At 42.3% G+C, this 22,849-nt stretch overlaps 1 protein-coding gene across 1 annotated transcript in view; it reads left to right on the top strand.

The window, feature by feature from the left end:
* The window catches only part of TTC21B (tetratricopeptide repeat domain 21B), a 3,240,027-nt gene that overhangs the window by 1,200,642 nt on the left and 2,016,536 nt on the right, over window positions 1-22,849 (top strand). Inside the window, exon 10 of the mRNA XM_044075355.1 lies at window positions 12,385-12,482. Within this exon, the coding sequence (XP_043931290.1) occupies window positions 12,385-12,482 (98 nt within the window). The remainder of the gene's footprint in view (window positions 1-12,384; window positions 12,483-22,849) is intronic.

Genomic DNA, 22,849 nt, shown 5'->3' with positions numbered 1-22,849 from the left:
CCATAAAGTATCTACATTATCTTTGGAACCCCGGTCCTCTCCAGATCATTACATACATCACCACGGTGATGTCGTACATAACTGGGGGGGAGTGATTATGTCATACCCTCTGTGTCAGCTAGCAGTGATAGCCTGGGGGCTAGCTCTTCAGGATTTTTGCATACCATCAGAGCAAAACATAGTGGCAGATGGACAAAAATAAGTAGGTCCTGTGCAGACTCTTTTGAGTGGAAACTCAAAGAAGAGGTTTTCCAGAAAGTGATCCAAATGTGTGGAACATATCAGGTAGATCTTTTTACTTCCTTTCAAAACAGACAACTAAACAGATTTTATTCCAGGACTCCCTGCAAGCAGTCCTGGAGAATAGGTGTTTTTTTTCATTTTCCTGGTTGGGATGTACCTATATGCATTTTCACCACTTTTTCCAGGGTAATTCTGAAGATTCAGAAAGACTCAAAAAATCACAGTGGTTGCTCAGGTAAATTGTTTCTTCTGTCTTATAGAACTGGCCAGGAGCAATTAGCACAAGGTTACTTACAAACTGGATATACTGGCAGGAGCAGCCTTAGGGCAACAGGCACCCTAGGCAAAAGGGCTCCATGGTTCCCCCCCACCATACCAGCTGGTGCCCCCATCCTGGTCTACATATAATAAATAAATACTGGAAAAGTGCCTGTGCTAGAGGGGGCGCCCTAGGCAGCTGCCTAGTTGGCCTATGCCTAAGGCTGGCTATGTCTACTGGTACAAGACAAGGTGAGTCTGAAATATCCCATCATCAAGCAACTTCAGCTGACTGCATGGATGTTTCAATTTTGATACCTTTTAGTCACATTGTTCAAGAGGAAATGCAGCTGATACTGAAGGTGGCAAGAAAGCCTGCTACTAGAAAAGTTTGTATTGGCAAATAGAAGACGAGATGTAGTGAGTGTCCAGCCATTAACCAGGGAGCTAGAAGGGATTTTCTAGCACTAGTGCTTAAATATTTGGGTGTGTTGCTCCTCTATAAAGGTTCATCTTTTGGCAGTTTCAGTGTGTCTGTCGTTGGGTTCCTTATTTTCTTATCTTTTTATACTCAGTTTCTAAAATGAGTTTTTCACCTGAGACCTCCTCCTTGGGATCTCATTTTTCTGCTGGAAAAACTAACACTAACCTCCTTTGACCCTGCTTGTAAGGCTGTCTTAAGATTTATCAGGGGGAAAGCTGCTGCTGTTGCTCTAACATCTACAAGAATGCTATCATTGTGGAGAACCTTATCTCTTTTTTTTTTTTTTTTTTTTTTTTTTTTTTTTTTTTTTTTTTTTACAAAGACAAGGTTAGTCTATGCACAAACCCCTCCTTAATGATCAAGGTTGTTTGAGTTCACATTGAATCAGACCATCAATTTCCCTGTTTTCTATGTAGATCTTAAGAACAAGGGAGAAAAGATTCAACACACACTGTTGTGCGTAGGCAACTCTGGTAATATCCTATTCAAATGAAGTCCTTCAGGAAAGATAACCAGCTATGTATTTCCTGTTGTGTGACTAAGAAAGGTTAGCACGTGTCTAAATAGACCGTTTCCAGGTAGTTGTCTTTTGCTATTGTGTTTTGGTACTCTCATTATGGAAAATCCATTCCAGGCAGTGTTAAGAAACATTCCAGTACAACCTTAGCTTCTATGATGGCAGACTGGAAAGAGGTAGACTCTAGAAGGATTCTTGGAGGAGTCATTTGGTCACATATCCATACATTTACAAAGCTGCACAAACTGGATTCCTTTTCCAGGTCTAGTGCAGGCTTTGCTAGAACCATTCTCCAGGGGCTCCTGGACCCATATCGTTCCTCCTTCCAGGTTGGATAAGCTGTGGTAGTCTACCCATAAGCTACTGCAGCAGTGAGGATGCTGAACATAGTACAGTTATTGAAGTTATTACACTCACCCATAACAGTAGATGTTCAAATTATTCACTGCTGCAGTAGCTGTACCCACCCTCCCTCACGCTTCTTGTATATAGTTCTTTTGGGATAGAAAGTTAGATTTTGTTGTTTATATCTTGATTTGGTTCAGGATGACTTTCCCATTTTTGTTGTGGGAAGAAAGTCTTGAAGATTTTCAGTTACTCCAGCTGTTTATATAGCTCCCTCCAAAAGAGGCCTATAAGCAGCCAGGGTGATTATATGGGAGGGGATGAAAGCTTTTGTAAGTTGGCTAGTTGCTTTGTCCTTGGCAGGATACAACCTGTAGGCAACTGCTGCAGTGAAGAATTTGAATATCTACTTTTATTAGTGTAACTTATACAACTGTACTTTCCTCAGTATTTTCTGGTTTGTGTCCTCAAATATTCTTATTGTACTCTCACTACAGGACTCCATGTGATAAATACACAGTGGCAACTGTGAATTGCATCACAGTCTGTTTGCAGCTGCATACTGATTTTTAGTTGTAGCAGTGAACTAGGACAGAGGGCACAGCCACACTGTTGACTTTATAAAAGCCCTTCATGACTTCAGCTCTTTTTATAAAAAATGATGCCTCATACTGGCTGTGAGCATCTGCTGTTACTTGCATTCAGAGTTTGCTTTACCAAAAGAGCATTCTTTTCACAAAAATATAAAATAAATTGTAGTAATAGCTTTTAATAGGAATGACATTTAAATTGTGCTACCGTAGGTAGTGCAGAGTAATGATAGGTCAGTAAACAGTGCAGAACGCTTGTACGAAAAAGCACTGATCATTTGATAGTGAGTACTGAATCACAAGATGACTTCACAGATGCTTTACCTACCAGAAAGTAGAATTTGTATCCGTTACCTTGAGCAGATTACTGACGCAGAGTCATGTGCGGTAACATGACTGATGCATTTTCTTCACAGCCACAGTTTTTGGGAACACCCCACAAGTGCACCTGTTTACAACAGATAACAGTGCTCAGTTGCTGCAAAGTTTGTTCTGCTCACTTTAATCTTTGATTTTGTTTTCACTTTCTTAACATTCCTTTCTTTCTTCCCTCCCTCTTATTCAGACAGTATTATACAAAGCTTCTTTCTGCCACCACAGTTCATCCTTTGCCTTGATGTACTCCAATAAAATACTGTTATCAGTGGCGGCTGGTGACTTCAAATCAAAAGGGGGCTGCAGGAGACAGCTGAATGGGTGGGGTCAATGGGAAGGGGTGCAGCCAACTAGAAAGGGGAGGAGCTATGCTCAAAACCACAAAAACTAACTTTAATTAAATAGGCTGCCCTGGGTGCCAAACCATCATTGAGAGTCCAATCAAGACAAAAATAAGTGTAGAAGAATAAAAATATTTCAATGCATTGGCTGCATGACAGCTTACGTAATATCTAGATGGAAACAAAAGGTTGTGAGGCATGAAAAAATAAATTACTTTTTAAATACATTGCTGGAATGCCAGTCAAAATCAAGTGTAAGAAAAACAAGCAGCACTCTACTCAAACCACTTCTCCTTGCACTGCAGTTGTAATTCTAATTTATATTCAGCTTTATTAAAGTACCAAGTAACATGCTGAAAGTAGCAATCTCTGTGATGCCCTCACTTGTAAAAATGATTCTTATCCAAAAAAGACTTGCTGCCTGACAACTATCTACTTGTTTCATGGGGAAAACATGATCAAAGTAAAAAATGAAAAGCAAACAAGAAACAAGCTCAAGATACATTGCTTAAAGGATTACTGTACAGGTTATGACCACACATGATAGACTGGCATTCTGTTTAGTTTACGGGTAAAGCCTGCAGAGATGACTGGACGTCTCCTACAAGTGTAATGAGCTTCTTAAAATAATGTAATCGAGTCCTTTATTACAAATACTGTTATATGCATTTCAATACCCAAGGTTTATACATTATTTAGTTATGTAAGTATTCTCTGCATGGCAACAACATAAAGGCTTTCAATGTTGGCAGTTCTTTAACAGTATGCTTATTAAAGCTTACTTGCATCTTACGATCTCAGACAAGCTTACCTGATGGTCATTAAAGCATTGCTACTTAAACACAGAGCAACAGGCACTTTCTGAGTAATAGGCATAAATCAACAGTACAAAAATATGACAGAAACCAGACTATTCTGCAAAATCAAGGACAGATGAAAAGCCACTGTAGTACTTGTGTCTACCTTGGATGGGGGGGGGGGGGTACTCTGCACATTTACACTGCATAACTGCTCCTTGCCTTGCTTGGACACATCCAGACTCACTACATGGGGGAGTGGGGTGCAACAAGTATGTCACAATTTGAAATGTCTCTGGCTGACTGTGATGGTCCTGACACATTTGACATACCTCTCAACCTCAGAGCAAGAAATCTGGACAAACTCGGAGCAAGAAATCTGGACAAAGCCATACATAGAAGTGGAACAAAGGCCCAAAAATAAGGGCAATTTTTAAATATTGCTCTTATAAACTTGGAAAGATAATAATAGAATAGTAGGTCTTGCATTAGTATGAATTTTCTGAAGGGTATGACATCTGAAACTCAAATGTCTGTCATTGTTTTCTAACTTCAGTCTTTAATGATTTGCCACTAATTTGCCAAAAAAAAAAGACAATTTTATGAAAAATGAACCAATAATGTGATGCAAAAATATAAAATAACCACTCAATACAGCTGGGAACCTGTCAAAGAAGGGACACTTTTTTAATATTAGTACTGCTAACGTGAGCAGCTGACAAAATAAAAGAATCTACATGCATTTCTGAAATAAAAGTAATCTATAACTGATTATTACAGTTATTTCTTAATTGTAAACCCTCCATGTTTTCTTCCAAAATTGCTATTTTGTGGAGGGATTATTAGGGGAAGAGCAACATTTTGAGACAAAATCGGGGACTATTGAGAGGTTTGGCTATGCCTAATTTTATAAAGCAATTTATTTGCATGTACCTCTCAACCTGTTAATGCAATAAATCTGGACAAGGCCAAATATATTGGGGGAACATATAAACAGTACTAAAAATTGCTTTTGTATAAACTGAGACACTTGATAGAATAACAGATCTTACTTTAGCATACATTTTTCTGAAGGTTATGAAGTCTGAAACTCGGTGTCTGTCATTATTTAGTGACTTAATTCCTAAATGATTTGCCAGAAAATCACAAATTTTATGAGGAACAAACCAAAAATAATAAGCAAAAATATATTCATTCTGTGAAAATCTGGACAATTGGGAGGTATAGTTCAGCTGGGGCTGTCTTTGAGTTTGCCGCCCTTCGACCTCACAGAATCATGGTCGAATGGAGCCTCCCCCCTGTAGCCATTCCAGTGATCCATTACTTGGCTATTTCACTCCATTTACCATAAACACTAATGTGCATACTGCTTTACTTCTATTATGATTTGGACTTCATTTGAAAGTTTTATTTTGCATTTTACAGCACAAACACTAAGACATCTTCTAAACAAAGCAATGCAGTCTCACAATGAAAACACTTAGCATTAAAACTTCTCTGCCCTTGAAACTCACATTCATTGAAATAGCATTGAAACCCACATTCAAAGAAAATACATGTTGCTAGTGGCAGATAAAGATTAACTTTGGCTGTTTTCAAATCATAGGCCCCCTTGCACATGAAACATACATGTACTCTTTGATACACCTTCCTGATTATACTAAATTTTATTCCTTGTACAATACAGTACAGTTGTTAGAGGGAGTTTTAAATTTATTGTTTTGAACATTTTTCCAGTAAACAATGAAACAAAACGCATGCACCAGTAATGACAAAACTGCCCAATTCAGAACATTTCCATCATAAAAGTCTACTCAAACTTCTACAGTCCACCATTATCAGTAAATATGCACAATCTCTGAAGAAGTAAAAGTCATGTAAATAATTCCACATTAAAGAAATCTGTAACTAATGAAGAGATTGCTGCTAGCAAACACCTTTATATTTCATGGTTTCATCGAAAAATCAAGTGTCTGTTGCCCCTGAGGAATAAATTGCCTATATTACATTAAAAATGATAAACTAGTAATATTGCGATAGGAAATGGATGGCAAATTGATAACAGGTTCATAATATATTCACCGAAGAGGACATTCTCAGTACGGCAGCATCCACCCTTTGGGGGAGTAGAACCCAGAGCCTTCTGCATCAAAAGCAAGTACACAACCTGTTGTGCTATTAATAATGCAAGCAGACTCAGCATAAACAGCACTAAACTTCTCTTCCCCTGTAGCTCTCAGCTCCTTGTAAAGTCTACTCAATACTCAACTGCATCTCAACTTTGCAGCACAAGAAATCTGGAAAAAGCCAAAATTTATTGGGGGGGGGGGTCAAAAGCCCAAAAACAGGGACACATTAAAAATTGCTTGTATAATCTTGGAAAGTTGCTAGAATAAAATGCTGTGTTACCACCATGCATTTTACTGCCAAGGTCCCTGTGCAAAACAGTCAGAGCAACATAACACTATGCCAAATCAGCTGCTTTGTGAAAGAGAGGAAGACTGAAACTTAAATGGTTATCATTTAGTGAATTCGGTTCTCACCATAGCTGTCAACCTCTTAGCATAAAACACCTGGACAAACCCAGTAATGAGGGATTATAGCCCTCAAGCATATTCAGTTCTTGCCATAGCTGTCAACCTTAGCACAAAAAAGCCTGGAAAAAGCCAATAATGGGGGAATACAGTCCCAAAAATAGGGACAAATGTCAAATATTCATCTTATAAACTTAGAAAATGTTTAGAATAAAAGGTTTTGTGTTACTATGCATTTTCTGAAGAATATGAAGTCTGAAATTCAAATGCCTGTCAATTTTACTTATTTAACATTTGTTAACCAAGAAAGTCTGACTGAACAAAAACAATTTTCAGCAGAGGCCCAGGGAGAAATACTGCAGACAAATGTCTTTGTAAAATGGCAGGACACCATAGCAGACTCCACACAGAAGGCACTCCTGCCAAGAATCAAACCAGAGAACCTATAGCTGTGAGGCAACAATGCTACCACTACACCATCAAATATTTAAGAAATTAAACATTCAGCAACCTGAAGTCTGAAATTCAAATGCCTGTCAATTTTATTTAACATTTGTTAACCAGGACAGTCTGACTTGGAACAAAAAAAACAATTTTCAGCAGAGGCCCAGGAAGAAACAATGCAGACACATCTTTGTAACATGGGAGGACACAAAAGGAAACCCACACAAACACAGGGAGAAGATGCAGACCCCACACAGAAGTCACCCCAGCCAAGAATCAAACCTGAGAACCTGTAGCTGTAAGGTAACAATGCTACCACTGCACCATCAAATATCTAAGCATTCGAAAATTTAGAAACCATAGATATTATTAGGAACATAACAGATCAAATATGAGGCAAAAATCTGCACATTTGTTACAAATAGTGGTGGGTAGGGAATTCAGGCCCTTACCACCTGCATACAAAGTACAGGGTTCAAGCCTGAGGTATTCCCTACCACACCACCATGAGTTTGCTCTAGTCACCAGTATATAGCAACTGGGGCATTAAAACACACACACACACACACACACACACACACACACACACACACACACACAGCTTACCTTGCCGATGCGCCAAATCCACCCTTTGCCTAGATAACTGCTCACCTTGCCGCCACCGATATCCAAACAGCTCCTTTGCTGCTGCCAAGCAACCCTAGATATCCAAACAATCCAAATCCTCCTTGTGATTGGTCCAGCACACCTTGTTAGCTGCTACATGCATCTTGATTGGTCCAGCCTGCTGCTGCTGCAGTTTGGAGTGCCTCCACTCTGTGATGTCACCAGCCCACAGACTGCTGGGCATCTTAGGGCCGAGATGCCTTTCCCCCTATCTAGACTGCTGAGAAAGTGGTTTAAGAGTGTTCACGTGTATCTAGAGCGTGCGTGCATGCGCATACTTCTGGGAATTACAGAGTTTGTTTTTGTGGGTCTTAGTTTTATTTTTATTTGTTTTCTAGTTGTGAGAGCTGCAGTCCTATAGCACGAGCTGCCCCTGACTGTTATCAAAACAACACAGGAAACGGATTTAATACTGTATGTCTTCATGCCGGAAGTATTGCACTTAATCCCATTTTATCATTTTCAGCAGAATTAGTTCACACCTTGAGAAACCAGAATGTGATGTGTATAGTATCATTCTTCAGAGAATGATTCAGCAACATTGTCCTCCCTTTGAAACCAATCTGTCAGAACCAAGCAGGGCAAACCCACACTTTTTTGACATTAAACAGATAGATACATCCGAAACAGTGTGCGCATATGCGTGCAAACACACACACACACACACACACACACACACACACACACACACACACACACACACACACACACAATTTCTGTTATTTCATCTGAGAATATGAAGCCTTACAAAGGCACTTCCCCAGCTCACACCCTTTTCCTTCCACATTTCTGGCTTGGTTCTTTATCTGTCCTTCTTCCATGCTTGATTATGGGTAGCAGCCCCTTGAGTCATCTTGTTGTGGAGAAGAGGTACTTGGTACCAAAGCTGCATCTGTTAAGACCTCCCTTTCAGTGAATCAGCACTGGTGTGTCCATGTTGAGGAGAGGTTGCAGGCTGAGTCTGTGCCAGGGTCTGCTGCCCAGATGTGAAAGTGCCTGTGCTTCCTTGAATCATAGTGGGGCTTAGAGTCATGGCTGTAGAACTTTGCTTCCAAGAACACCAGCTCTTTTTGCATAAAAGCATGAAGCACCGACTATAACCCAATCAAACTGAATTTGATTAGTGATTTGGGTGCCTGTTGGGTCGGCCACAGTGGTGCAGTGGTTAGCGCCGCCTCACAGCAAGAGATTCTCCGGTTCGATCCTCGGCTGGGGTGCCTTCTGTGCGGAGTCTGCATGTCCTCCTTGTGGTCGCGTGGGTTTCCTCCGGGTGCTCTGGTTTCCTCTCGCATCCCAAAGACTGTAGGTGGATTGAACACTCTAAATTGGCCTTAGGTGTGAGTGTGAGTGTGTGTCTTCTGTGGAAGATTGGGCATCGGGCTGGCAACTCAACACTGTAAAACTCCACTGCCAATCATGAGCAGACAGGTGACCCACTGTGGTGACCCCAAATTGGGAAAAAGCCGAAAGAAGATGATTTGGGTGCCTGTTGGATCTGATGGGTAGGGGAAATAAGTGCTAAAGCATTGTCTGCTTGTCTTTTTCTCTGGAGATGGGGATGGGATAGGACTGGAATGACAGTATGGTGCAGAAAGTTGCTTACGTAATTCTGATGGAGATTGCAGCTTTGAGCGACAGACAACAGGGCTACATGAATGGGGATGTTGTCATTCTAGTACACAAGGTGGGGATGTGCCCAAGGCCTTACCTTGTGCTCTGCTTACCTAAGAATAGAAACCACATAAAAAGGGGGTAGAGCTAAAACTAACAGTCAAGCTGCACATCACCAAGCAGATGTGGTGGCTTTCCAATCCTGCACCACCCATATGCTCGTTTACTAGTTGCTGGGGAGGCTGATGACCCTGCCTTTGGGAGTTTAACTAATTGTGTAGGATGGATTGGAGTGATGTAGGGACTTGTGGGACATTGTGCTGCCAAGGATGAACATCCCAAATGTATTTGATAATAGGGGATCATATGAACCCATGAAAGCAAAAAGCAAATTTTATCTGTAGTGATTGCTATTATATGCTAGCTCCCAGAAGATGCATGCCTTCTCCCAGTATGCAGAAGCACTGTTCAGTTGGACTCCCTGCATACAGTGATCAGATGGTCATGCACCACTGACTGGATGTTGCATACTTCAAGTCCCATAATTGGGAATCAAGGGACTGTTTACCATTTGGTTCCTTTTGGAGAGTAGGCAAGGAGTTTTCATTTCTCAGATGGATAGAGCTACAGTCTCCTGGAACTGTTGCGGCTACTCATAGAATGATGCTGCCCTTGTGTAGGTTTTGAGATACTTGTGCTTTTTTCTGTACATAGACCTGGAGTGGATCTGTGGTCTTTCATTTCTTGTAATCGGGCTTTGCAGATGTTATTACCCAAATCGGATGGCACCCTCAGCCTTCTGCTGCTTCCTAGTGGAGACCTTTTGCATGAAGTTGAACTAATACTTTCTTTCCACCCTAAAATTGATTTTTCTTTGGTCAAAGGAAGAGCTTAGCATTCCCAAACCCTTGCACAGATCTGCAAAACTCACAGACATGGTGGTCAGAGAAAGCTATCATCTGGTAGGAATGTATATTGCTCAGACACACTGCAACCTAGGGCACTCAACTGTGCATGTTTGGTATACAGGTTCACCGGAGAGAATTCTGACTGCTTTCTAGGACTGTCCCAGAGTTCTGGATCAGGAAGCATCTTGCTTTCACTTTGGAAACTGCAGTGATGTACTCACACATTTGTTTGTGTTTTTTGTTAATGGTGCATGTCTTTTTTTAGGATGGTGGTTGTGGATATATTCCTTTGTTGATCCTTAAACTTTGGAACACATTGAACAGCCTGCTGCTAACTTCCCTCCTTGAGAGTAGTTGATCTCTTTAGGCAGGAACTCCAGTCAGTGCTTAATACCTTCTTGGTTAGGTGGCTCTGCCTTGTTGGGGGGGGGGGGTGCAGAATCTGCTGCAATGCCAGCTTGACTTATCAAGGAGGAAGTGTAGACCTTACAGCTGATCTGGGTGTAGAGGCAAGCATCCACTGCTGAACCTAGTTCTAGGCCTGGTGGCTGTCTGATACTCTAGTCTACTCATCCCTTCCATCGAGCTGTGTTTCTTAAGAGTCTGGCAATTTAGCTGAAAGGATTAAGGCTATGAGCTGGTAACTAGCTTTATCCTGTAATCCTGATCTTGAATCCATAAGTTTTCTACTGGAAAATTGTGACTGTGAGCAAGTCAGTTAAGTAAATACTGAAAGGGACACAAGTCATGTAGCCTTACCTGTTGAGCAAATGAAAAAAGAAAGGGGAAAAAGCCATCTTCTTGACCAGTACAGTGAGGAGCTTTTTCTTTTGTCATCCAGTGAATGTGGCATGTCATTTCCTGTTATGTCCCACAAGGGAGCTTGGAGCATTGAAAGTAGACCCATGTCAGACACATAGAATTGAGAGGATCTGCTGTGCCACCTGGGGGGACTGTTTAATCCATTCACTCTCTCTTAGCTTGCATCTCATTTGTGGTCTCATAGGCATTGGGGGTCCCTATATTTGTTTCTTCTTGGAAGAATGGTAGGGACTCTTGGGTGTGTAGTCGTCCAGGTTTCTACTGGTGTGTAAATGAAGTGTTACTCCACAGTCTGTGGTTGAAATTACTTTTTGCCCTCAACCCTCAGAGCAGTTCTTGTGGGAATGGGCTTCATGTATTCTTTCCTGGGATGTGTGGTCTTTCCTGGCACAGGACTTTTCAGAATGGGAGTTATCCCTTGAGACATGATGGGCACTTGACAGTAGTCATTTTGGTTGCTTCTTCTTGTATTGAGGGTCTTTGGGTTTTCATCCTCAATCCAGTTTGTTTGCAGGCTAGTTTCTTCCTGGGCTAACCCCTCCTTCCTTGGGGAGTTGCTCTTCTTAGATCTTCTACCTAAATGTTTGCATTCTAGGCCCTCTGATCTCAAACAGCATTAGTGGTTGGGAGCTTTGCTCCTTTGAGGTGCATCACATCATGATTTGGTTGGTGGATATAAACAGTGAGATGAGAAGTCCCCTTACTTGCCCCTTTGAGCAGTTGCTGTTGTCCAGTATGGAGGCACCTAACTTCAGTGGGTTTCCTCAGAGCTGAAAGCGAGTCTCTCCTTTGACATCTTCGAATATCTTTTGATGGCAGTGTTTGGTGTGAATGGGGGTTGTTGGATGGTATCACTTCAGGAGCCCTCGTAGCTCTTCTCCAGGATCCTGTTGGTTTTGTGGGGCAGGTGTACCCTTCCATGCTTTGGGGAGGTAGTTAATTTTAGGGCTTCATAGAGGATGTAATCTGCTCCACTCTCCTGATTGAGCTTTCCTGCCTGAGAACCTTTGGCTATATGATGAGTTGTGGTTACTTAGAACCCTTCTTCTGATTAATGGGGTCTGTAGCTGCTCCCCCAAGACTAAACACTTTGTATGGGGAAGGGCAGCCTGAGAAAACTGGGCCACAGATTGTGGTTTGTGTCTTAGGGGACATTCTGATGAGGTCTCCAGTTGGGAGATGAAAGCGCTCAATCTACATGTATTTGTTTAATAAAGAAGTATTGTGACACTATTTTGGAGTTTCTGGATGTGGTGTTGGTGAAATGTTTATATTCAGGAAGACCGCCTTCATTGTAACCGCACTACCGTGAGTTTTCAACTTGTCTGTTCTGTTTTGCATTTTCTCTGTACATAAAACATTTTAAATTCATTATACTGAAATTGAATTATACAAAATAGCGTACTTATCACATTATTAATTTCAATTTTAATGTGTGTTCTCCCTTAGGTATAATCAGATGCCAGCTGTTTGAAGGCCAGGAAGAAGAAGCAGAACAGCAACTAGAATTCCTCAGTGAAGTTCAACAGTCTATTGGAAAATCTGGGGTATATTTGCAGTTTACTCTTAATATGAGCAGCTAGTACAGACTGTTCAGTTTTCAAATATGCATTTAATTTAGAGGTTTAGTGGACAGCTCTATTGCAGTGAGAGATTGTGGCCCATATGACGCAGGATCAACTAATGACCTAAGAGCCAGAAAGCCATCTGCAGACAGCCTACCAGTGTACTTTTTGCAAGGTCTACATCTTAATTCAGCAGTTTACAACAATATAAACTCTATTTGCAGTTTGAACAGAAATGCATTTCATTTAATAAATATAAGTCCATAAAAAGCAGTTGCCACCAATATGAAGTATTTATTCGCCACTGATACAAAACAGCAAGTACAAAAATAAAAGCAGTAAATAAAATCCAAGAACAGTAAATGCCCGATTGAACCCATAGTTTAAATCAAGGGAATCAGATGAACTCACAAATCTCAATAGGAAGTCACAGAACAAAAGTCCAAGGCTTATGTTGACTTATAGTAACAATGTACATGGGGTTTGTGATAGAATCAGAAATAATTGGAAGATACTAACCTCTGATGAGAAAATGAGTGCAGTTGCTGGTACCATGCCATTTTTTGGCTTTAGGAGAAACAAAAATCTAAAAGACTAAAAATCTAAAATCCCTTTTGGGATATACCTTACCAGACACCTGCAGCAACTGGAAAGACCCCAAAAGTACCTCACCAAGAGGATCAAAGGGCTCAAACAGATGCCATATGCTGCCCGGTTAAAGAAACACCAGCTCTACTCAGTGGCATACTGCCTGCTCAGAGGCGATCTGTGCCTGATGTATAAAGCCATGTCCAACCCGGAATTAATGGACATGCTGCACCTCAGAAAATCCAAATCCCATCGAGCTACGCGCTCGAGAGACTTGAACCTCAGCACTGAAATTAATAGGACATGCTGGAGGGACAGATTCATAGGTTCATAGGTTCATAATCTGCCCAAGGGCATTTATAAGCCTAGCCCATAGTTATTTGGCTTTCGCCACCCCTTTAGTTTGAATAAAACTATGCCTATTATTTTGCTGTGCCTCTGTCAAGCAGTGACACTGAAGTAATCCCTGGGGTATATCTGCGATCCCCCATCCATTGGTCAAGATTCCTCTTGAACAAGGCCAGCGAGGTGCTCTGCCTCACATGTACCGGGATTTTGTTCCACAGCATAGGGAGTCTCTGGGTGATGAATCTGTCCCTCCAGCACGTTCTATTAATAACCGTGTCAAGGTTTAAGTCTCCCGCCCTTGTGGTTCTGAGGGATCTAGATTTTTTTGAGGTGAAGCATATTCATCAAATCAGGGTTTGACATGGCCTTATATGTCAGGCACAGGTCACCTCTGAGCAAGCGGTATGAGACTGAATACAGCTGGAGTTCTTTCAGTCGGGCAGCATAAGACATATTTTTGAGACCCTTTATCCTTTTGGTGAGGAACTTTTGGGGCCTTTCCAGCTGCTGCAGGTGTCTGGTCAGATACATTCCGAATGGGGCATTGTACTCAATCATAACCCAGAGGCTCCCTTCACTCTGGAATAAAATCCCAGTCCAGGTTAGGCAGAGTCCCACATTGACTCTCTTCAAGAGGAATCTTGATGAGTGGATGGGAGATCGTAGGTTTACCCCGGCTATCACTTCTGTGTCACTGTTAGACAGAGGCACAGCATACTAACCTCAAAAAAAGGCATAGCAAAATTAATTTAAAATGGGTGGCAAAAGCCAAACACATTCTGGCTAGGCTTATAAATGCCCTAGGGCAGATAGCCTAGTATGAACCTATGAACAATGAAGGTAGAGATGTCCATAGACATATAGTGACAAGGAAGGGGACCAGACTGTGTGGTTCCTGTAAGGCTTGTTGCTGTATTAATTCAGATACTGAGTTTATCCACCCCAGCACTGGAAAAAACTATAATTTTGCTGTGAGTACCAACTGTAGATCTATGAATGTCATATATTTAGCCACATGTCAATCCTGCAACTGTTATCATATAGGAAAGACCAATTGCACGTTAAAAACTAGAATCTTGAATCACCTATCAGCCATTAGGCTGAAAAATGAGCATAATGCTCTTTTTAGGCATGCATCAGCATTTGCAGGTCACAGTTTTAAATTTATGGTTATTAGGCTGATATCCAAAGGGAACAGAGGGGGTGATATTGTGAACAGGAGTGAGTGTGAAGAAACTAGGTGGATTATAGAATTAACAGCACACAGATTTCCTGGCCTCAATGAGGTCATTCCCATTAAGCTCGCACTGAAGAAAAGGCGGACTCGATATTGAACATTGATTGGCAGTGAAGGGTTTTAAATGATTTCCTGTATCTGTAATGTATTGTCTGTAGAAGGGTAACAATCAGAAAGCGCTTACTGTTCTTGGATTTTATTTACTGCTTTTATTTGTGTACTTGTTGTTTTGTATCAGTGACGAATAAATACTTCATACTGGTGTCAACTGCTTTTTATGGACTTGTGTTGCTGTTTGCTGTGAGCGGGTGCCTTTGGTGAGGTTTTCCTGTTTGGACTTTATCTTTATCATTTAATAGATATGAAGAAAATGATTAATTTTAGAATTTTAAAGGGGACATTTATAAACAATTTTTTTAAAATGCTTTAGGCAGTGATTTTGTGAAACTATTTTACTTTTGAATACCGTATCTGACTAATTTTATTCTGTGTTTCGTGAAAATAGGAACTATCATCTGACTTTTTTATGTTAAGGATAATGCCTTTTTTGTTGCCAAAGGTTAGTTTTACTGAAGGTTAAAGTTCATCTTACTGGTGTATTCATCAAGTAATTGATTTCTTATCTTGTTTCACTTCACATAGAAACAAAAAGCAAGCGGTGATCTGTGTCATCACTTTGAGTATGTTCTAAACAGACATGGCAAAATAAAAATTATAATGTGCATATTACAGAAAAATAGCACTCCATTGCTTAAAACTTTGTGAGCAAGAGCCTGGAAATTACAATATAAAAACAGTGATTTTTGTAAAACATCGTTCAATGTTGACACATTATCTCCATGCAAGTATCTCTGCTGCTTAATGAAACCCATGCCCTGCCTTAGTCATACGTTAAATATGTGCCCACCTAGTGTGCCATTTGTCTAGAGAAGGTCACATGATATATATTTGTTTTTTTAAATAAAGGAAAGTTTCTACCATTACACCCCTTTTCAAAGCAGTCTTGGCTGTGGTGACTTATGGAAGAGTTTCTGCACACTTGACCAATTAGTTTGCAGGCTTTTTGCTGAATCTCACCCATTATTAGTTTGCAGGCTTTCTGCTGCATCCCACCCAGTATCTAGATAAAAAAAAAAATCGGAGATCGTCATAGCTGTCTGAGTCTTTGTCTAGACAATGGGTGAGGCGACAAGGATCAGGAAGGCCACAATTAGAAAGAAATTAATTGGAAGTGGAGGTTGCAATGAAAGTGGGAATCTGTAGCCAGCAGTACCATGGTGACCTGTAAGGGAGTGCTTTGGTCATAGTACAGCTGTTTCAGGACATCTTGTATTTTAAAATTGTAGCACTTGTGCATAAGTATGTGAAGCAAGTTTGGTTACTTTGCAATGGCCATTTGTTTTAAATCATAATATGACATCTGAGGTGTAGACAGTAAAGTGTCTGTAATTGTTGGATATGGATGCTGTATGTGGAGAAGTTACTTAATCTTGCTGTCGTTTAATCAGAGTCAGTCCCTGATGGGCTTTGCTGGAGCAAAGTCATTGTATTTGCTGAAATCAGTGTAAAAATATTGCAATGGCTTATATATATGCATGTCTGTGCATGCATGTGTGTATGTAGGGGGGTGCAGTTTATCTAAGAAAAACAAATTGTTTTATTTCTTTCACTTTATATCACAGTCAAATGTCAGCATTGTACAGTCAAAATGGTTGTCGGTGGTGGTCTGGGCAGGATGTATGGAAATCACCAATAATCAGAAAAAGTGGCCTAAATTTTTACAAAGTAAAACCAATGAAGACGTAAGTGGCCTAAATCCTTACAAAGTAAAACCAATGAAGATGTTCCAAACCAGCAGGATAAAACAGTATAAACGATTTATTAAAAGTACAATTGCACACACATTATATTCCATCCTAGTTATAAGTGCTTTTGTCTCCAAAAATGAGACTTCATCAGATACGATACTCATGCTCCTTCCTTCCTTTTATACTTTGTAACATAATTAAATTCAATTAGCTAATTAATCAGTCTACATGTTTTCTTAAACTACCACACTTTCCCTCTTTATATACAAGTTCCAAAAAATCATTAAATGAATATGACAACATTCTATTAACAAAATATAAATCAGTTTCTCGTGTTAAAAACACCCCTCTAGAATTCCTAACCACGTTTTAAGTTAAAATATCAGCTTTTTCCTTTAATATTGGTGCAGTGGAAACTTGGTCATTAAGTCCTGGTGGAAATGTTTCCTTTAGCCTCAACTGCCATATTAATTCACTCTTCATAAGAAATCTTTGCCAGTCACCACACCTAGAGTTAATTTTCACTCTCTCCAATATTCCAAAGGTAAAACGTTTAAAATTGTTACATACAATATTATGTCTATATAGGGCATTTGAGTCTTTCTTTTTGCTAATGTCATATAAATGTTCATATATTCTCATTTTTAGTGCCCTCTAAGTTTTCCCTATATAGAAAGCTGTACAATTTTCACACCTAGCTAAATAAACTATTTTACTTGTTCCACTATTTCCCTAAACAAATTCCACCCTAATATTTAGCATGTTGGTCAGCACCATACTTTTTTCTTTTACTATATAACTACACTGTTTACAACAGCCACAATATATAGCCCCTTGTTTGATGCATGGGGGGCCTCTCCCTCTAATAACTGTTTAAAGTTTTTTTCTAGTCTTACGACAAAACATAGGTCCCTGACCCACTATTCCACGAATCTCATTACTGACTTTGAACATGTTCCAATTCCTTTTTACAATTCCCTTAATGTTGTTAGAATACTGGTTATGCTCTAAAATTAATGCTTTTTCATATTGTGGTTTTTGAGGGGCTTCTTTTATCTTTACCATTTCACTACCCAACAAAGGGTGGTATTTCTTCCCCCATCCCCTATATACTTCCATAATTTGTTCATCTACCATGTTGTCTGGGTACTCTCTCTCTATTAACATTCCTTTAACTTTTCAAGCTCATCCCATAAATCCTCTTATACAGCTGTCATCCTTGCTATTCGAATAGCTTGACCTATAACCAAACTCCTTTTGTGGGACTGAGGATGATTACTAGTGTAATATAAATAAGCATTACAGAAGGTCTCCTTCCTAAAGATGGTGGATTTAAACCCACTAGTAGTGTAGGAGATGTAGGTATCTAAATAACTAATCCCTACTTGACTGTAGGCATAGGTAAACTTAAAATAGCTGGAACAACTCTTCAGATAATCAGCAAATTTTAAAATGTCCTCTCCTACCCCATCCCATCAAATAAATATGTCATCCAAAAATCTCACATAAAAATGTATAGATGTTAAGTTGTCTATCTCGCCTTCATTCTTGCTGGATGGGTTCGGAGCCGACCTCGGCTCCAACTCGGCCACTCTAAAAGCTCGAGAGTTGGTTCCACCGGCTCGAGGCTCCCCTTATATCCCACAATGCTAGGCGAGAGTTACCTTAGATCTCCTTTGCCGCTACAGCGATCGAGGTGTTGGTTTTCTACCGGCTTGTTGGTAAGTGTATTTTTCAGTGAAGATAGATACTTAAACCCATATATTTTTAAGTTTAACTACTTTTCCCTTAGTTTAGTGGATTTCTACCCGTTTTTCAGAAAATCCCGTTTTTCTTTCCCACAAGAACTTAAAAGTTCTCCCTTCGGGCCTTCTGGCCTTCCCCCATTCCCTAGTGGTGTGTGTGTGTTGCTCTTAATTAAAACTTTTAGCTATAGTTTTATTTTTTGAGTTTTAAAATAAGATAGTGTAATCAGTGTGTCTGACTGAGTGTGTGTGGTTACACTTTCTTGTTCTAGGATGTCTAAAGACACAAAGGTCTCAAGCTTCAAGAAGTGTGATGCGTGCTGTCAGAAAATGTCTCTGACAGACGGTCACACTTCTTGTGTCTACTGCCTGGGGCCTTTGCACCTGCAGGACTCCTGTGTTGTTTGCCACGGCTTCAGTCCCAGGGTCCTGCAGGAAAGAAAGAACAAGTTGATCTTAAGGGGTCTACTTAAGCCTGAGGATTCCCTTTCTGTTTCTGGGAAGCCCTCTAAGGCATCTAGGTCCTCGGCTCCAGCTACTGAGCCGAGACCTAAGGTTGTTAAACCTACATCTGCATCGGCTCCGGCTGGAGCCGATGAGTCTACAACTTCTGTGGTTCCCTCGGCTCCGGCTGGAGCCGAGGTATTAAATCCTTGTCGGCTCCGACCAGACCTTCGGAGCCGACATCTAGGAAGAGATCTAGGTCACCATCCCTTGGCTCCGTTCATTCGGCTCCAGCATCTCCCCTGCTGTCTGAACGGAGCCACAAATCTCACTCCTCTAGGTCATCGAGGCTGTCGGATCATGACCTTCAGAGGGTAGTGAGTCGACTTCTTAAGTCCGAGGCACTGGCCCAAATGCTTCAGAGCCCGACTCATCAGTCGATGCCTGCCCCTGTCCATCAATATGTTCCTCCTCCGACTCGTTGAGCTCGGAGCCGGGCGTTGAACCGAGACTGTGGTAGCGTCGGAGCCGATACAGATGTCTTCGGCTCCGTCGTCGCTCGATTCCTTCTTTCGAAGAATCTTGGCGCCGAGCTTCCCTCGTCGGCTCCGAGGGGGTGAGTGGCATCGGACCCTTGTCCGACCCCGCTCTTCCTCTCGGAGCTTCGGCGCTGGTAAGTTCGGCTCCGACATCGGCCTCGGAGCCATCACTGTCGGTGCCGAGGGAGGTTCTCAGCTTCGGAGCGGGACCTCTGGCTCTGCCTGACAGGGGTGCTGAGGTCATGCGGAGTGTGTTAGAGCCTGGCTCTACTCCACAGTCGGCTCCGCCCCCCTCACGGTGCCTCAGGTCAAGTCGACTCACTCCCTCATCCCGGACCGCAGAGAGCCAGCTCCTCAGGAACCCCCTGTGGGGATATCATCCTCTTCCGAGGCCTCTCCTGATTTGGCAGAAGAGCCCCCTCGGAAGAGGAAGTGTAAGAGGAAACACATTGACTCACCTGAGTCCATCACATCTGACACAGATTTAGAGGATTCGAGGGTTCCCCGTTCCCCTTCTGAAGATGTCTCTTTGCAGACATTCTCGAAATCCTCAAACAGAGGGAAATTGGCCAGCCCTCAACCCTTCGGAGGATGAATCTGTGTACCTTGAGGCGTTTGGCTCTCGCCCTTCCACCTCCTGGGTGTCTCCCCTTGACCCCTCATGCAGGTGGTAGCTAAAAGGCATGGACGGCTCCTGATTCAGTGGACCCCACTCCCAGGAGACCCTCAAAATTCATAACGGCACCAGCAGACAAACAGTTCTTGACAAAAGGAGTTTCTGTGGATGCTATGGTGGTAGCTGCTGCCACTAAGACGGAACTAGCTGATCCTTCAGTACCTGTCCATCCACCTAACAAGGAATCTAGGTCCATGGACAGGTACGGGAAGCGGATGTTCTCGTCAGCGACATTTGCTATGCGTTCGCTGAACTACCTGTGCCATTTCACTCGTCTTCAAAGGGACTTGATTAAAGAAGCGAGTGACATGTTGAAGGACCCTACAGCTGCGGGTTTTCAAGATAAGATGAACACTCAGCTGGCTACCCTTAACTCCATAGCCAACTCCTCCATGTGCCTCCTTTCTTATGCGGCTGATGGAGCAAGTAGGGCCGCAGGGACAGGTGTGGCCTTACGTAGGCATGCCTGGATGCGGCTATGCAATTTTGCAGACCCCTTCAAGACGTCTTTCACTAACTCCCCATTTGATGGATCATCTCTCTTTGGTCCTCAAGTGAAAGAAACCTTGACTAGGTGCGAGACTGATGGCAAGACTCTTTCTGCCGTCGGAGTCCGTTTTTCTACTCCTTCTAGGCCTTACCCCAAAGGCCAGAAAAGTGGGAAAATGTGGTTCCGTAAACAATCTCAAGGAACTTCGCCTGACGCACAAAGTCGTTTCCCCGCCAGAGGCAGAGGCGGGAATAACAATGGTAGACGCCGCCTCGAGGCAGGGGCTCCATAGAACCAGGGCAATCGAGAAGCCTTCTCTGATAAGCCCTTTCAGCATCCCTGAGGTGTTGCCCGACTGCCCACCTTCGGAGGCAGTCGGGGGAAGATTGTCACTGTACCCAGAAGCCTGGCTATCCCTGACTCAAGACAAATGGGTACAGTCTGTCATTTCCGAAGGCTATTCTATCCCCTTTCTTCGCATTCCGAACCAATCAAAAAAATCCCTTCCAGATGTTCCACCCGCTTAAAGGGATCTAGCGGTTTTGGAAATTTCAAAACTGCTTGCAAAAAGAGCAATTCAGTCAGTTCCAGCAGACCAGCAAGGATCCGGAATCTACTCAAGGTTCTTTTTAGTTCCAAAGAAAACAGGGGACTGGAGACCAATTTTGGATCTCGGTATCTTGAACAGATCAGTCAAGAAAACAAGATTTCGGATGGTCATGCTGCAGTCCATCCTTCCCCTATTGGGAAAAGGAAACTGGATGTGCTCTATAGACCTTCAGGATGCGTACTATCACATAAAAATGAACAGACGCCCAGAAGATTCCTCCGCTTCAGGCTGGGAACCAGTCATTTTCAGTTCAGGGCCCTGCCCTTTGGTCTCACCACTGCCCCCCGGGTGTTTACCAAATGCATGGCAGTGGTAGCTTCTCACCTGAGACGACAAGGATTCCAGGTGTTTCCATATTTGGACGACTGGCTCCTCACAGCTCCCACCAAGCATCTCCTTCTGATGGCCAGGGATTACACTTTTCGCATTTGTCAAAAGTTAGGCATTTCAGTAAATTGCGAAAAGTCTGTTTTGTCGCCTTGTCGTACTATTACCTTCATAGGCGCAAATCTAGACACAGTAGACATGTCTGCGAGACTAACAGATCAGAGAATAACAGACATACACAAACTGGTCTCACTCCTTTTCAACAACAACAGAATCAAAGCCAGGTTAGTTCTGAAAGTGTTGGGAATTATGGCGGCCATACCTCTGCTTCCATTAGCCAGATTCCACATGCGAATCCTTCAATGGATGCTCTTTACACAATGGTCATACCAGCAACTTCCAATGTCCCACACCATTATGATCACGCAGGCGTGCAGAAATCATCTCATGTGGTGGATGTCTTTCCCTCAGCTCTTGTTGGGAAGACCCTTTGTTCCACCCCCTCCGGTTGCTACTCTGACAACGGACGCCTCCCTGATCGGGTGGGGGGGGCATTATCAGGGCAGGATGGTCCAGGGCACATGGCAACCAAACGAATGCCACTTGCACATAAATGTTCTGGAGATGAGAGCAGTGCTTTTAGCGTTGCAAGCCCTTCAAGACTCTCTTCCCTTGGGAACGATTGCAATCCAGACAGACAATATGTCTGTAGTGTGGTACATCAACAAACAAGGCGGAACCAGGTCCTACCCCCTGTGTCGAGAAGCACTCAGATTGTGGCAATGGGCGATTTCTTCTCAGCGTTTTCTGATAGCAACGCACATCCCCGGGAAGTCCAATCAAATCGCGGACAAGTTGAGCAGAGCTATCCTCATGCCTCACGAGTGGTCTCTGAAAGACTCTGTTGTGAGAGAAATTTTCCTCAAGTGGGGTCAGCCTTGCTGCGATCTTTTTGCTACTCCCCAAAACAGCAAGTGCAGAGATTATTTCACTCTATTCCCTTTACCAGGCCAACCCAACAGAGACGCTCTAGTCCAAGTTTGGCCCCGGGGACTTCTGTATGCATTTCCCTTCCCACTAATCTCTCAAGTGATACAGAAAGCTATCGCTCAGAAGGCCTCATTGATCCTCATTGCTCCTTACTGGCCTCGACAGGTGTGGTTCCCCTTTCTACATCAATTTCTATTGGAGCGACCTTGGCATCTGGACCTAGTTCCAGATCTTTTGATCCATCAGTCGGGTCAGTTACATTGCTCCCTCCCCTCTCTGAACCTCACTGCTTGGTTCCTCCAGTTCCAACCTTAGCCAGGCTTCCTCAATTATCTCACTCCGTTCGAGATATTTTGATAGCTTCTCATAAATCTTCTACTCGGAAGATTTATTTGAGTAAGTGGAAACGCTTCACATATTGGGCTCAAGGAAGGGACATAGATCCTTTCACTGCTTCCATCCAAATAGTCCTTGATTTTCTAGCTGAACTCTTCCATGCAGGTTCATCTCCTTCTACTCTTAAAGTTCAATTGGCAGCTATTTCTAA

The sequence above is a fragment of the Protopterus annectens genome, chromosome 6.part1 (assembly GCF_019279795.1).
Source record: "Protopterus annectens isolate FY-2018-M chromosome 6.part1, PAN1.0, whole genome shotgun sequence".
NCBI classification, from domain to species: domain Eukaryota; kingdom Metazoa; phylum Chordata; order Ceratodontiformes; family Protopteridae; genus Protopterus; species Protopterus annectens.
The sequence above is the reverse complement of the archived record's forward strand: the minus strand, read 5'-3'. Positions and strand labels throughout refer to the sequence as shown.